Source organism: Motacilla alba, chromosome 2 (genome assembly GCF_015832195.1).
Source record: "Motacilla alba alba isolate MOTALB_02 chromosome 2, Motacilla_alba_V1.0_pri, whole genome shotgun sequence".
Lineage (NCBI taxonomy): Eukaryota > Metazoa > Chordata > Aves > Passeriformes > Motacillidae > Motacilla > Motacilla alba.
In genome coordinates, this window is record NC_052017.1 from 29,381,722 (window position 1) to 29,398,620 (window position 16,899).

Below are 16,899 nucleotides of genomic sequence, written 5' to 3' on the forward strand. Positions count from 1 at the left end.
AAAGCAAGCTAAAAATAAGAGTGTCCACTCTATCAGTAGTCGTTTGACTGAAAATACAAGATGAAATTACTTTTTTCTGTGGTTTACTTCAAGCAGTGGCAAAAATAACTATTGGAGCTTTTGCAATTGCTCATCATGTAATTGATATAAAGATGACAGTTGGGAGCAGATTAAATGAAATACTGAAGAAATTAGCTGCTGTATGTCTTTCTGCTCAGTATTTTTGAGTGATGCATCTTGCAGAACCAACATTTCTGTGAGAGCAGCACAAATTGATAGCTGCTGTAGATCTCACGTGGAACTGCAGTACTAGAAAAGTGACAATGACTCACTCTTTAATTGGAAGACTGTTTAATAAAGAACATAAAATGTACTATGGCTTAGGCAGATAAATTATTTGGTTTCAGTATTGGCTTGTAATGACTAGCTGTAATTTTAATGAGTAGGGGTTTAAACCTTTTCCCAGACTTCTGTGTATGTGGGAAGGGGTGAGTATCCAGGTATCTGGAATTGGAGCTCAGGGTGGATATGAATGAAAAATAACAAGTTTACAAAAACTTCATTATGTAATTCATAACACAAAGATTTTTAAATTGTTCCTTGTACTGTACAAAGGAATGCTTTTGCCATGCTGTACTCAAATGAAATGCCTTCAACTGCTAGATGACTTAAGGGATGAGCTCCCAGTGTTTCCTGCAAAAATTTTACATGCTGGTTGAGCTATATCTCATGGTTTTTAGTATAGTTTTGGATGTCTAGGAAGTTATTAAAACTTTTGTTATATTCAATTAATACTAGCCTGTTCCAAACGGATGAAAATTAAGGACATATGTGAGAAATTGTTAGTGAAGTGAAAAAGTGTACCATCAAATTTATTTGTACACAGATAATAATGAAAGTTATCGGTATATTTGGAATACTAACATTTGGAACAACTCAAGTGATATTTGACTGAAAACATAGGAAGATTTTCATAAAAATTGCTGAATCTCAAAGGTTTTGAATGTTCATTCAAAACTTCAAGTAGACATTGTAGATCAAACTGCTTCATTTAACAATGTGTGTGTTGGAGGGGAGATTAGGCCATTTTTAGGTTATTTTTTTTGTTTTCCAGTGGGAAACAGAGTCACTCGGGAAAACATTTTGGTTATTACAGTTTGAGACAATATATAACATTAGGCACAGCAAATATTTGCCTTCATTTTGGAAAGGAGCTGGCGTTTACATTGTGTTTGTTTTTCTGCCACAGTGTAAAGCCGTCCCCAGCTGAAGGAGTCAAATCCAATCCCTCCAAGAGACACAGGGACCGCCTGAATGCGGAGCTGGACCGCCTGGCGAGCCTGCTGCCTTTCCCTCAGGATGTGATCGCCAAGTTGGATAAGCTGTCTGTGCTTAGGCTTAGCGTCAGTTACCTGAGAGCGAAAAGTTTTTTTGATGGTAAGCATTGTCAATTTATTTGGGTTTGAACTGCTTGTAAAATTCAGTTTATACTGTATGCTGATTTCAGCTGTTTAAGTGCTTAAAACTGTTAAATTTATCTGCATTTTAATGGAACCTCCAGTTGCATGAATATATACAATGTAACTCTGTAAAGTAAGCTTTCCACTTTCTTGAAACCAAATGTAACTACTTATATTTCACTTAGGTCACCAGTCATTCAAAGCTTTGCATTTGGAAGTAATATTGCTTGTAATGAGTCCTCCAATCCTTTTCATCAGACTGTCAAAGATACCCAAGAGATTTCTCTTTTCCCCCTCTGAAAATTGCCTTAGTAAAATTTTTACTGTTTCAAAATACGTCATAGGACTTCCCATCCAGCTGTATTTTGCTTAATGATTCATCAAAAATGACTTTGCTTTGATATAAAGTAATTGATAGTGCCCCTTCTTACAGTTTATTTCAAAGATGTCTTGTAAAGAGTAGAGACAAAATGTTTCCTGTGTCCAAGCCCTGATTAATGCAGGACACGAGGCATTAATACGGCAGCTAAGGTTCTCCAGTTATGTGGGCAGGTGTGCACTGACCCCAGTCTTGGCCAGGGTAATACAGCAGCCCTAAGAGTAGTTGTGGGGTCAGAAGTGTGTGTCCTTGGTCACCTCCGAGCTGGCCAAGGAGTCCTGTCCCTCTCTCTCCTTTGCTACCTGAGCTGCTCTGTAGGGGGGGATGCACTGCTTGGCTTCATGCCAGTTTCTTGAAAGGCAGAAGTAGTCTGATCCTATTCATTGCAGGAATAAAGCAAGGAGCTTGTATTTAATTAATTGTCCTTTTCTTTTACCAGTCACTGAGATTTTACAGCTATTATATTGAAGATGAAATCTTATTGATCAGCTGTAGCTAAAGAATCTTGATTGCAATGAAGTTGATTTTGAAATTTCAAGTTGTTTTTAAACTTTCTTTGGCATTAAAATAACCTCTGTCCTCATCAGTTTAAGATTGTCTCAGCCTCCAAAACATGGATGAAAGGATTCAAGAAACCTGTCTAAGATAGTTCCACATTTTCCTGCAGGAATGCAGAATGTTTGTTTTCATTTATTGTGTCAACTGGCTTCAGTTTATTAGTGCTTATGAATTTACAGTGTTTTATTGCTTGAAGAATATATCCAAGATGTCTTAATTCCTGTGCTTGTTCAGGACAATTCTTAGTATGAAGTCTAAGCTCTAAGGCTCGAGCTGGCCAAATATTTCTAGCAGTACTTTTTTCAAATGCAAATATTTTCTCTCATCAATGAGAGTTCTCATGGCACATCAGTTTCATGAAAATCTTTGCAAGAGGTTATCTCAAGTAGACTGCTGTAGAAGAAATTATTTTATTGTCTGTGTTCTCTTGGGGAATTGAAGAAGTTCTCATCTCAATGAAATGTGTTTTGTTGTGGTTGCTTTAATGATGTTTTCTGAAATAATTCCAAGATGGCAAGTTTTTGTCTTACTTGGGATAGAATTATGTAAGTAAATATTAATTTCTCATCTCAATTTCTTGTGCAATAGCTCTGCTTGATTTTTATTCTTCCTGCCTCATCCCCCAGTTTGCCCTTGAAGGTCCTGGAATAAAGTTTAAGGCTATGAGAGTTTAAGGCTATGATTTCTCTATGGGGAAAAAAAGAACTGATACCTTCAGTAGAAGCTGTCTTAAGGGGTTTTATTAGCAGAAAAAATCTTTTTGCTACTTCTTTTCAGATCTTTGTGTTGTAGGACTACAAATCAGGTTAGCATCAGTCTCCATCTGAAGGTATTTAAAGACTAACATCGACGACTTCGGTGAAGATAAACAAAAGTAACCAATTTATGATTGACAGACAGAAGAGTGAAAATTAGGTCTTTATACTGTTTTGGTTGTCCTTAATAACATGGAATCTTTTAAAGTAAAATTCACCTTTCAAAAGAAAAATTAGTACTTTGAAGAACAGAATTAGCAAAAAGCCATGAAAAGCTCTAAGTTTGATTTTCATGCTCTGTCTGTGCAGTGCCTCTCAGAATGGTTTCTTTGAAAGAGAGTTTTGTGTAGTTGGATATATGCGGAAAACCCTGTAGAATAAATCTGACAAATGCAAGAGAGAGCACTGATTGTCACCTTGAGTGCCCAGGCTGAGCCAAGGCTCCACTTTATTAACGCAGCATGCTGAAGTGAAGGGAAACGCTAAATGAATAACAGGATGCAAATGGGGGGGTGTGTAAATTCCTGCGGAAAGTAAAATATAAACGCGTAATCATATGATCTTGCTTGAAAGGAAACCCAAGTTTTTGCTGTAACAATAGATATTTTTTTCAAAGAAAACACTTGCATTTTTCCAAGTTTAAATAATCTAGAGTGAATGTCTGTTTTCTGAAGGCGGAAGTCTGTGGGGAGAAAGAACTGTTTCGTGAAAGACATCTCAAAGAGTTACATCAATTTGAATAAATGGGCCTCACTTAAATGCCTATAGGGTTTTTTTGGTGTTATTTAAAAACTAAGAGTGTGTGTGTGTGTGTGTGTGTGTGTATATATGTAAAATAAAAGAACACCTTCACTTGATCCCAGTTATTAAGATGATAGAGTGGTACAGAGTGTTCTCTGGAGCTTCAGACAGGTGAGTTTTTCTATAGTGTCTAGTGAAATATGGTGGACCTCTGCATGCTTGCTGTATTTCAGGTTATAGGAAATAGGTGCATGCACCTTACTCTTCCACAACCTCAAAAAATCTTAATGTTAATGATTGTATTCTGTCGAGCAGTTGCTTTTGATTGTTATTTTTGATAATGAAGGTATTGTGCCACTAAGTGACCCTTTACATACACTATAGTTTAGTGTGATCAGGTTAGTTTCAAGTCCACATGATGTCAGCAGGCTTTCTGTACGCCCATGTCAGGCACTCTGGCATGCTTTTATATGTACAGATTTGACCTTACTCAAGAAGGAAATTGTAGTAGTGGATTGAGTACCAAGTCTGTTTCTTTATAAAGTCTTGTGTGGCAAGTCAAAGTTAAAAAGTGGTTTAGGATGGTGTCACTTCTCAGCTGTGCACTTCTACCTGCTGTACTGAAGTGGATTAGCAGTCCTCAAAGTCAAGCAGGTTAGCTTAAATCACTGCTGGAGTGTTTATTTTGTGCATGTAAGATACTTTCTGAAAGTGGCTTAAGGCAAGCTTTTTATATATAAGAGACTGGGATGAATCAGGCAGGTGTCTGCTGACAATCATTAAAGACTTTGTGTGTTGTCCTGGTATTATTTCAGTTCTTTTTGCTGTTAAGTGCCCATGCATGTGTGCATTCAGCAGTGAAAAATACAAAGTAGAATGTGGGACAACAGGTCTTTGTGTGGATGCAGGTTAGTGTGAGCTCAGCATCTGGAGCACTACTGGACAATCATTTAGGCATAGTCCGTGTTCCCCACGCATACTAAAGGAAAAAACCCTTTTGCCTATAGCTTTGGTCGTTGGTTATATGATGAATTGATAATCACTTAAGTACTTTACTGTGGTAAAGAAAAGCATTCATAATTGTTCTTGGGAAACAGATTAAAGGGTTAAAAGTGGAGTTTGTATGACTGATCACTTTTTTATGTTAGGGGCATGATTTTTCTTTTTAAAGGTGTACTGAGAATAAAGGAGACGCTTGCAGAATCTAAAATGAAGTAGCTGTGCTATGTGTGCATATCAATACATTAGAAACAAAATTCAACATGTTGCTTATTAATTGTCCTTTCATCCATTTCACTAAGAATTCCTGTGGTTTAAAGTATTTGAGTTTTTTTCCCCCTCTTGCTTATTGGGCAGTATTTTGCATTTATAGAAGAAAGTTTCCGCTCAAAATTAGTTTAGAATTGGTTTCTTATGTGGGATGCTCAGGATTCTGGCAAGCACAGCAATAACAAAATAATTAAGATCTATTTTTTCCACTAAGTTTGCATTGCCTTTTTTCTTTAACTTTGTAATATAATTAACACACATTCCTTGGTGTCGTATGGCTTAAATTTGCAGTGCAGCCATTGTCATCACATAGAATATATTTTTTGATAATGTATTTTTCCTGTCATGCCCACTGTTCTATCATGCTATGTGCTGGAGAGAACAGACTGAATGTGGTTCCTGTTCTGGAGAGTATGGCTAAGATCTAGAAATGGGAAAGGCAGGCAAAGTGGGAGACAATGTGTTTATTCTGTCACACTGAGAAGGGCAGCAACATCTTGCCAGTCTAGCAGATATAGATAGCTTTTCTGCCAAGTGTCAGGTGGCGGTCTGGAGCAGAAACCTGAAAGTACAAAAATTTTTTAAATGTAGCCCAGTAAGACCAGGATAACACAGTAACACTGTCCTGACTTGCTTTTATTTTAGACAGTTACCATCTCTGCCTGCTGTGTGTGTCTAATGCACTTTTCCTCATGTATTTTTTGAAGGTGTGACTTCCCTTTCATGTTATACCTCCTTTACCTTCTCCTGTTGCTGCATACACAGATACTTGATCTCCACACCAGGAAAAGCTAAAGCCCTGTAGAGCAGTGGAGTTAGGCTGCGCTTACTGCTTTTGAATGTTTATGTGGATCCTGCATAGGAATTTGCTGCTGCCAGCAGCTTCTAGTGGGCCTGGCTAGTATTACTTGGTTCATGACTGTCTTGAGCCGTTTTTCTACACCCAAGGTAGAAAATACCCCATAGTTTGGCTGTTCTCTAATTACCTTTCCTGTATCTGGTATTTTATACCATGCACATGAAGTAATTTTCACAGTTTTTAATTAAATTCTTTGAATCTTGTCTGAGAGTTGGAGGAAAAAAAATAGCTGGGGAAAGAAACCCAACCCAAACAAACCAACTCTGTTTCCTTTTGTACTGTATTCCCCCTGGTCCAAATATAAAATTAATACAAAATGTGAACCTTGGAATTGTATAGTTATTTCAGTATCAGACTATCATACCATTCGTGTTATTTCCTAATCCATGCTTGTTCTTTCACTGCTTGTCTCTTTTTTTTTTAATTTTTTTTTTTCTCCAAACCTCCCCCCTTGCCTCCAATCCCCTGAGATTTACACTGACCATTTGGGACTGTCTGCTACAGACTATTTTAGCCTCTATTTTACGTAACAGATGATAAATAGGGATTTAAGCTTTGAAGTCCTAAATTCTGATCTTCAAAAATGATGATTAGAGCCATGTAGCTGTGACATCACTCTAAATCTGAAAATATGTATGTTTCCACAATCTTAGCTTTTATTTTTAGGAGTGCTGTGTCACAAAGCATCTGATGCAGCTGGGCAGCTCTATACCCCCATGGATTGATGCAATTTAATATAACCCAAATGGAACACCTAAGATTGAAAATTCTGTTTATATAACAAAGTAAGAACTTCAAATGTTTCTGTATTTGTAGTACAAGAGGAGAAACCAGGTACAAATGCTAACAGTTAATATGTTCTTTGGGTTTTCTTTTCCTATTACATTCTGGTATTTCATTGACTGGTGTTAATCATTGTTAGAACTCCCTTTGCAAGGAAGAGACATGAAAGGTTATCTCTTCTTCTCTGCCCTTATGTGTATTATTTAATCAAAGGCATATGAAAAGTCAGTGTAGGAGCCTCTTATGTTCCACAAAGCTGTTGTAAAATTACCTAAAAACCCTGTCCCAGTATGCAGAGCATTTGTTATTTCTCTGTAGACCTTGATAATAGGGAGATTAGTTTTAAGCATACTGTTCTGTGCTTTACTCTGGATTCCTGACTCTTGTTTGCAAAGTCAGAGCCTAAAATATAATTTATCCTGCTCTAGCAACACCATTGTTACGGAGATTGACACTGTTATATGACAATGAAACCTGGATCAGGTAGGAAGAGAAAAAGCCTAGACTCAGGGTGTACCACTGCTTCTCTGGCCTTGTGTATTGCAATTGTTGTAATCTTTGCTACCAATATTGATGTACTGTAGCACCTAAAGTGACGTGGAGCTTTTTGGTTTTATAATACAAATCACCACAACTGTTGCTCCCTCCTCCAATGACAATTTGAGTGGAGAATTATAACTAGAGCTTGCAGTGGGCTTTCAACATCTGTCTTCCATGGGCTTCATGATTCAGCCATCTGAATTTTTAGAAGTATCGTTTGCTTGACTATGACCTTAGAAATATGTCCTAGTTATTTAAGGCTTCAGTATGAATACACATTAAAAATGTGTACAAATAATCTATTAATACTGGAATAGTTTTTGCTGCTGTCTGTGCTGTTTGTGACTCAGCAGTTTTCCTCCTGTGTGTGTTTGCCAATGGGAGAAATGCCCTAGTTTTGCTTTATCAGAATACAGATACAGCCAAACAGGAAATAAGACATGTATGATTGAGTTCTGTAGATGTTTACAGTTCTAGCTAGTTCTAACACTGTTTGTTTTTCCTGAGTAAACAAAAGCTTCACGTCTGTTTGAACAGTTTCTGCTGTGTAAATGCTTTCATAAACTACTAGCTGAAAGAATGATTGCTTTGTGAATGGTCTTGGAGATCCAGCTAGAAGCTAATTCTATTTACCAGATCTTGGTCATTGTAATTGTTTAATTTATTAATTCATTATTAAAAATAATGAATTAAATAATTTGCCTCTTTTTAAAGAGTTAAAAAATAATGAATTTCAAATGCGCTTTTCAAAGTTTCAGGCAATCTATTGATAAATGTTTCCTGGGAAAAGTCTCTAGGGAGTTCCTGCTCATCAGTGCTGTGTCCAATCTCTGTATGTTTAACAAGGTATTATGTTAATGATAAAACTTAACCATAGTTATTCTAGAAACCTAAATGAACTAAACTGTAAGAACTAGAATGAGTAGTTATCTGAAACTCCTTAAGAAAATGTAGGTTTACTGCCTGCCAGCTGTGAACATTAAAAAGGACCTACAAATAGGAATTAGTTGTCCTTAGTGATGCATGCTAAACTCTGTTTTTAATTGAACAAAGAGATGCTCATTTTTTTCCGCTGAATAATTGCCTCTTGAAATTCAACCCATGTGCCTTTTGAATTGCACAGTACTGCACACTTTATGCATGGCATTGTATAACATCTAATGAGCTGAAATATATACATACTTGGCCCCTCAAGACAAATTCTAACTGATTGAATAAAGTAAGGATTACTGGAGTAAGTCCACTGCCTGACTGGTCAAATAGTCTGACTTCCCCATCAAACTCTGTTGTCTCATCTTCATCAGTACAATTCCTGTGGCCACCAGAAGACACTAGCTTTGTGAATGAATTCCCTTTTTCCTCTTGGTGTCTCCATCTGAGCCACAAACTGAAGGATGGTGTCTTTCCTTCATTGATTCTTTTCTTTATGCCACGTTTTTTAGCATGTTGTATTTTACTTATTTACAGGAAAAAATAAGGGTAGCCCCCAGTTTCCTCTTTGCTTATACAATTTGTTGTTTGGTTTACTTTTACCAGAACAAGGACATGCATGAGGCTTTTAACAAGATAAGCCCATGGGCTCTGGCAGTGAAATAAACTGAGAGTAACTACCATATCTCGAGTAGTGAGATGGCAGTCTTGGTCTGGAAAGGAAGCAATCCTCCAAAAGCCCACTTGATTCCCTTGCTATAATTCAGTCATTCCAAAAAGCCTTCTGCTAAATTGCTGAGAAGTTATGAATTGGTATAAAAATATAACTTCATCTCTTTTGCTGAAATGCATGTTTTCCTCTCTCAATTTAAATAAGAGATATTTATGTTAGAAAGTGCTTATTCATTAAGGTTTGGAATTGCATGGTCCTTTAAAGAAACCTTCCAAACCCACTTCCATACCTTTTTACTGCAGTAGTTGCAAAACTCAACATTGCCTTTTACTAGTAGAATAAACTGTCCTCTTTCATGTATGGAATATAATTGACAGTACTGTTTTTACAGTTAAAATGGTAGAAAAATTCCCCAGGCAAAAATCCTATGAAGCTGCTGTTGAGCCATCTATTCAGTGAAGATAAAGTTAAGACACTGTTTCAGTAGGGGGAAAAAAAGAATTTGAGTTAATGTTTGAGTTCCAGGTCCAAGTTTGCATGAGGTGAGTTCCCTAATGAATCTGATGTATAAGAAAATAACTGGGAATTGTAAAGGGAATTGTAAAACCACTTTTGATTCCTAGGCTTTATAATAGAAATTAGTACTGATGTATAAAAAGAAACAGTTATTTCAATATGATTTTTTTTCTTAAGCAAAGAGTTTAACCATTTCAGAACTACTGATTTATTAAAAGATAAAAATCTATGGTAGTAGATTGTAATTTTCTAGTTGTTATTAACTTGTCTTATTTTTTTAAACCAAAAGCCTAAAAATGGCAGTTTAAACAATATATAATATTTGATTAGCTTTTGCTTTGTTCTAATATACTGAAAAATTGTTATAGGAAGAAACAACTCTGATTTTAGGAACCAAAGGCTCTGAAGTAGGAAACTGTTAATCTGGGTTCAACTTCCCATAGATCTCATTCCACAAGGAATTTAAGTTTTTCACTTTCATCTTTGATTTTTTTGTGCCTCATCTCAAAAACATTAGGAAGCCTTTTTTCCATCACTTTCTGTGGCTAAAGCAGTATCACATTAATAAGTCTGATGATAAGTTACAATTTACCAGCATGCACCTCTTGCTGACCTTTTTTTTTTTTTTTCCCTGAAGAATCAAAGATATACCAAGAGAAGCAACTGAATGGGAAATAGCTCAGAAGAAATGTGTGTATGCCAGGATATGGTTTTGGTGATTCAGCTGGTGACTGTCACCTCTGTGATAGTCAGGGGACAAGAGTTCATTGCCTCCAAGTCTTGAAACCACAAGCAGTATACAGTTTGTTATGTGGTTGTTAAACTTCAAAGCCCGAGTGAGAGATTACAAATTTGAACAACAGTATGCTTCCTGAGATTTACTTTTCTGTTCTTATGTACAAGATAAAAACAAAAGTGAAGCTTTATTCCTTGAGTGTGTTAAAAAAAAAAAAATCTGAACTAAAATTTTATCAGGTGACTAGGTGCAATTGGCTAACCATAAAAGCAGTGCATACTTCTTGCTGTACTGCTGCATTATACCTATGTCATATGCAGTCATTCTTGAGGCTTTTTTTTTCTTAACTCTGCTTTAAGTTGAGGAGAACTGCCACTGATGCATTAGAAGCTAAGAAATTCCCACCCACCTTTGAACCTCTCTGACAAAGACATAATAGTTTACTCCTGATCCTACACTTACAAAGTCCTGTAATCTTTTGCCCACTTCTTGCTCTCAAAAATGGCAAACTGCCTTTCAGCTCCCATAGAAATCTCATTTTGACTTCCTTTTACATTCTCTGAATCTGGGAGCCTGGTGGGGGTATTTTGAGCAAGATGCACACACATGCTTTTAGGCTTTAAGGGCATGAGCATTTATCCCATAGTGGTTGCAACTATCTATGACTCCATTTTTATTTTTCTATTATTTTTTATTTTGTCTTCATTGTCACACCCAGATCAAGAGCAGTGGCTCCTAATGCATAGCAAGGTTTGGGAACATCTGCTATAGGAAGTACAACTGTTTGTGTGAGCAAATACTTGAGTCTTCCAAATGCAGTGACTGAACTCTCATTTTTGTAGGCTGCTGCATGTTGACTTAGTGTGGAGTTTCTGGACTGATTAATTATCATGCTGTGACATAAGTTCAGTGTCAGTCACTTAAAGAAAAAAAAATACACAACTTGGTTTTACCTTCCACCTAATAAAACAGGGTTGTGTTAAGTACCACTTTGTAGCAAATGAGGATATGTCCCCCATTTAAGGGAGACTACTGCATAAACACTTAACATTCCACACTTAATAATGCTGTTAACTCTTTCTTTAAAAAGCAACATTAAAAAGGCTAAGAACATATAAAGTTCAGCTGACCTGTGTAGCAGAGCTTGGGTTGGTTTTAATCAGTGTTGGGAGTGATTCTGTGATGTATAATGGTTTTTCAGGTCTTTAAAAGCAGATATTTTATTTATTTTAATCGTTTATTGGTCTTAAGAGAAACACCAATCTAGTTCAACTAGCAGTTTACGGCTTGCTGAGCTATGTTTTGGGAATGGCTCAAAAGAAAGTATATTGTGAAAGCTGAGGAATATAATCCCACACGCAATCTCATTAAACTTCAATTTCTTGGGTTAGGTGGATGTTTTAAAACAGAATATGGTATATATGTTAGGCAAATCTAGTAAAATCTAATGTCTTCATTTGGTAAAAAGTTTCTAAAACCAGTAAGTGTATTGCTTCAATGTTACTACTTCAGCCAAATTTAAGAATGTCATAGCTACTGTTAATGCTTTTAAAGAAACATGTTCTTCATGGGTGTAGTATTGTAGGGAAAAGGGTTCAATTACTGTACCACTAATATTTTGCAAAGCGTTTTGCTCTAAGGATGCAGCAAGCATTTTTTTTCCATAATTTTTCTGTAGTTGGCAATGCAATTTACTGTTTGTTAGTAGTAAATTTTATAGACAATAAGGGCTTTGAATTGAGGAGTGAGATTTAGCCAACATTTTATACATTTGTCTGGGTGGGAGGAAAATAGGACATTAAGAGCTCAGGCATTAAACTACCACTTTCCATTTTACTGGGTCTAGCACTAGAATGTGTTCTTTCAGACATGACATTTCTAGTACTTCAGAAGTCAAGAGATCTTAATCAAGAAATTTTTTGAGGATAAACTGCTTATGAGATTTGCATGTTTGAGCTGAATTAGGAATAGTTCAGCAGAACACTGTCAACAAGGTTTACAATTGCATTTAGTCTGATTTGTATATTTTGAAAACATTTTATAACCACTGCTTACATATTTCACTCACTTCAGAATTCAAGAGCAAAATAGACATTTGCTTCTCTGAAACCGTATTGGAAGAAAAGGTTGCTATGCAGTTTCAGTTCAAGACATGGTTGGGTGTTTCTGTTGCTCATATAATGTTTTTGCATTAGTGATACAGAAAGGAGTATGGATTGAGAAAATGCTGAAAATAAAAGGTGGTTAATTGTCCTGACTTTTGAGTATTATGCTGTGCTAGGTGGTTTCCTTCTCAGACACAACTTCTGCTTACTTAATTAAAAGTGCTTGCTGCAATGAGAATAGGCTTAAAAAAGAAAATCTGGTTTTGCTGGACAGGCCAAGTAATTAGGCTAACTTTTAAAATCAATAAAAAAGCTTGATTGTTAAAAACAAAACGAACAAAACAATTCTGAGTGGGCCTGTGTGTGCTAGCAGATCACCCGTCAGCAAGTGGTTCTGAGTTGCCTACTCATGATAATGTGTGATTTAGGGTATGTTAGAAATCAAAAGTTGTGGGAAACTTTCAAAAAGTCATGAATACATGATATGGATCAGTTGAATTTTTGACCTCTTCCTAATTTGTTTTCCCAACAAACTAGAGTTTAAAAAACATGGAATTGCATGCAAGACTGGATGAAAATAGAGAACACTTGCAAAATCATTAGGATGCATATCAGAGAATTAAATAAGGCACACATCTCATAAAAGAGGGAGAAAGCTATAAAAGCAGTGTGCACAAATGAGAAATTTAAAAGCAAAGTTAAAATAACAAAGAAGAACATTTTACACTAAGCAATAAGGAAGTCTGGGAAACAGTGGAATATTGTAATAAATGTTATAAGCTATATAGGAAAAGTAATTCAGGCAAAGGATTGGATTACTAACAATCAAAAATGTAATGGACAATGAAAAAAATGTAATGGGTCTTACAGTGCCTCTTGTAACTAGAGAAGAAAGCATTAGAGATACTGATGACAGATATAGGTTCCACCTGTTGTGTGCAAGAATGCTGGTTCAGTCTTATAAGCTTGTTTCTTGCAGAGTTTGAATCCATCTGAATAAGACCAAAACAGAAGAATGCAACAAGAAACTTGTGCAAAATCAAGAAACCATGGCTGTGTTTGAGAGGAACCTTAGCAAGTGTTTTCATGCCATGCCTTGCAACTTCAAATTACTTTGCCATCATTTTACATCACCTGTAACATCCATGCCAGTCTGTGTTTGTATAATGCGAAGCAAATGTGTTTCTTGTGCACATATTTACTTACATTTCCGTTCATGGGGCCAAATAGCAGTAGTGAGGGGCAGCTAATGCTGTGAAATGCATCTTTTCTCTGGAATACAATGGCTCAAGTGAGTCTCTACGTCTATGTACAATGATATGTTTTTGGAAGGGCTCCCACCCTTGCACTTCAAATAGTGTGTTTCTCACACCATTAAGAGACAGAAAACTATCTGCTGTCCCTTTGTGCCTTCCTCTAACTGAGGATACCTGACTTAGTGACTAAGCTGGTCAGACTAACCTAAATAGCTGAGACTGTCCTTCAGTTTTAACCCTTTGCCTTATTTTAAGCTCCTAGATGTCCTAGAAAATAATATAGCCATGTTCATTTTTGCCTCTTCTCTCCCAGGAAACCCATATGTAAATTATTTTATAATCTCTTGGAGAAGATTTGTCTGATTAAGGAACATAAATGAATGGGAAAGGAAGGCAGAATCAAGTGGAAGGGGACAGATCCTGATGATACACTATTAGGTGGTTATAACTGTTAGAAAAGACTACTGCTCTAAGCCCATCTGGGAGAAAATTACTTGTGCAGACTCTTTCAGTGCTGTCTAAAGCCATGTGCTGCTTTTAACTCTTACCTGGGTGAAATCATACAAGAAAATATTTGTCTCCCTTTGGATTTGGTAATGCCCCCGAAGCCCACAGTTGCTCATGTTCATAAAGTGGGTCATGTTTTCATTCAAGATGAAAATAAAACACAGGATTTTACAGTGTATATAAATATTTTCTTACTTGAGGTATCTTTAAAGTATTCTGAAGATTCTTTGTGTGCATTAGCTAACCCCACTGTATGGCTGTATTAAAGTAAATGTTGAAGTAGAGACATGATAAATTAAAGGCAAGAGACTTTTGGAGAAATTGCTTCAATTTCTTTCACTTTTTTAATGAAGTTACTGACATGAGAATACACTTACATTTCAGACATTTTCAGATATTCTGACTCGAGGTTTCATGACGGCACTGTCTGCTCAGCTATGTGATTCTTACAGGGATCCTTCTAGGACTCCCTAGTGGGAATCCCTGCCTTTGTAGAGGTGTTTACTGGCTTTTATATATCATGACCAAATTCTCTCCTTTGTTTGCCTTCTCTGATGGAAGAACCTAGTAGGTGCTATTATGAACCTTCTTTGCATCAAAAATTTGGAGGTTCTCTGGAAGATATGTAGTCAAGATTGTCACTTTCTGAGATATAACACCGGATGATTTAATCTCCCCTAATTAGAAACTTAATGCTTAACAGAATGTAGCTCATGTGGCAGCATCTGAGAGATGTTTAGGGAGTCAGTTCTGTATTTCAATAGCTTTATGGTTTTCTTTCTGATATTGAACATTGTAATCAGTAGGAGCCAAAGCACTAACAAGTTTCCCAAAATGCCATTTTCTTTTGTATAAACAACCTAGGAAATAATTTTTAAAAAATCCATCTAATGGGATATCTGCTTCGTTTAGATTATATAAGGCTACTAAACTATCTTCCTCTTAAAAGATTGATAATAGCCTTAAGCAGTTTACACTTAAATTATAATTGTGTAATATCTAGTAACTCAAAAATTAATCTCAGCCTGGTAAATTGTTAGTTGATGCGGTAAATTCAAATATAGAGTTGCTGCAAGATCACCTTTTCTATGTACATATTTTAATAGAAATGTTGCTGTCTACTTTATGAATGTGATAATAGACTACATGTTACTTGAATTTAGAGATTGTCACCCCACTTAAAAGTTCTCTATAAGAAAATTACATGCATAAGATAAATGGAACTAAGAGATCCAAATAATAAAATTTTTTATAAAAGCTGATTCTTTTTGTATTTTTATGCCAAGCAACAGTGAAAGTTGCAATGAGTTCTGATTCTTTTGTTTATTTTATGAGCAGGATGAATTGCTTATAGCAGAAGCTTTTGCCATTTTACTTGCGGAGTGAGTTGATTCCAGATTGAATGTAAAGTAATTGTTACTTGAATTTATTCTGCAAGGCTGGCAGCTATATATTTATGTATGCAAAGTGTAATAGTACTAAATGTTTGGAATGAAATAGTAGATTTTTGTTGGCACTAGGATCTAAAGATGGAAATGCCATTTGGTACATAAAAGGAAAAAACTGTAAATTACTACAGTCCTAACTAGATTAAACACCCATAGTTCCTTTCATGAGAAATACATTACTGAATTACATATAGTTTGTTTTTAATTCACCCCTAAATTATTCCAGTTATGTTTCAGGAGAGAGACAAGTATCAATAGTTTTCACAGCCTGCATGAAGAGCAGGAAAAGAAATCTATACATTAGCTACTATCTTTTTAGTAACTTCTTTTGTTGCTAGAGCTAGAAATAGAATAGAAAAGCTCATAGAAATATTAACTTTTTATGTTCCCTGCAAAGCCAAGCTGTCCTGATGAAGGAATGCATGGTAATTTTATGTCTGTGTTTTTGTGAGACTGAACAAGATCAGTTAAATCTCAGAAGCTGTGTATATCTTTTGTGCAAAACAGACGATGTCTATCCCACCTGTTTTTTTATCTTTGTACAGGTCAGGACGTTCCTCTGCTCATACATTAGTATAGTCATCACCAGTAATATGCTTTTTTAATTTTCTTTTGCACTTGAGTTTTTTTCAGTTTAAACATACCTGAGAAACCAGTTAAGCTTTTAGCAGGGTGAATTTTATTTAATTTTGCTGAGTAGCTTATACATATGTATCGCAGAGCTGAAACAGTGCAGACTCATTTCACTTTTCCTAAACTGGTAAAATAACATAAACCATAAACTTTTCCAATAGTCTTGCACAGTCTTGTTGTTTTAGTTGAATGTTTGGGTCAGACAGAGTTAAGAACTGGTTATGGAATATTAAAACTTGCAGTGAAAAGATAGTAATGATAGTTTTCTACTCTTTGCTAAATGTAATGTTAGATTCAGTGGCATTTAATAATTGGCCATCACATTTGAAAATATTTGATGTATGCAAAGAAGGCTTATAAAATGGTGAGGTTGCAGCTGTATGTGTTACCATATATGTTCTGCTAAACTTTATTTGGGCTCCAGGTTTGTTTTAGCTGTTGAGCTCTGCAGCCCTGGCTGAAGCTGGTGGTGGTGAATGTTGAGCTGTGGTGATTTACTACTAACTGTGTTGAAGAGGAATCACTGGGTTTGTTTTACCTGAGCATTGTATGCTGTGAGCTGTTGTAACTTGAAGGCGAATATGTTCCCTGCTAAAACTATCCAAGCTGTAGAGTGAATCATGTCTTCTCTTGGGTTGGAAGGCAAGCTGGGGGAAGGAGTTTGAAGGGTGTCTCACCTTTCTAAATCAAACTCTTCTGTTCCTCAAACCATTGCATTTCTTGCCATTTTATTACTTGTGTTTTGCTGCAA

At 36.0% G+C, this 16,899-nt stretch overlaps 1 protein-coding gene across 1 annotated transcript in view; it reads left to right on the plus strand.

Annotated features, from left to right (window-relative positions):
- Nucleotides 1–16,899, plus strand: part of AHR (aryl hydrocarbon receptor) — a 62,232-nt gene that overhangs the window by 6,930 nt on the left and 38,403 nt on the right. Inside the window, exon 2 of the mRNA XM_038124572.1 lies at nucleotides 1,250–1,437. Within this exon, the coding sequence (XP_037980500.1) occupies nucleotides 1,250–1,437 (188 nt within the window). The remainder of the gene's footprint in view (nucleotides 1–1,249; nucleotides 1,438–16,899) is intronic.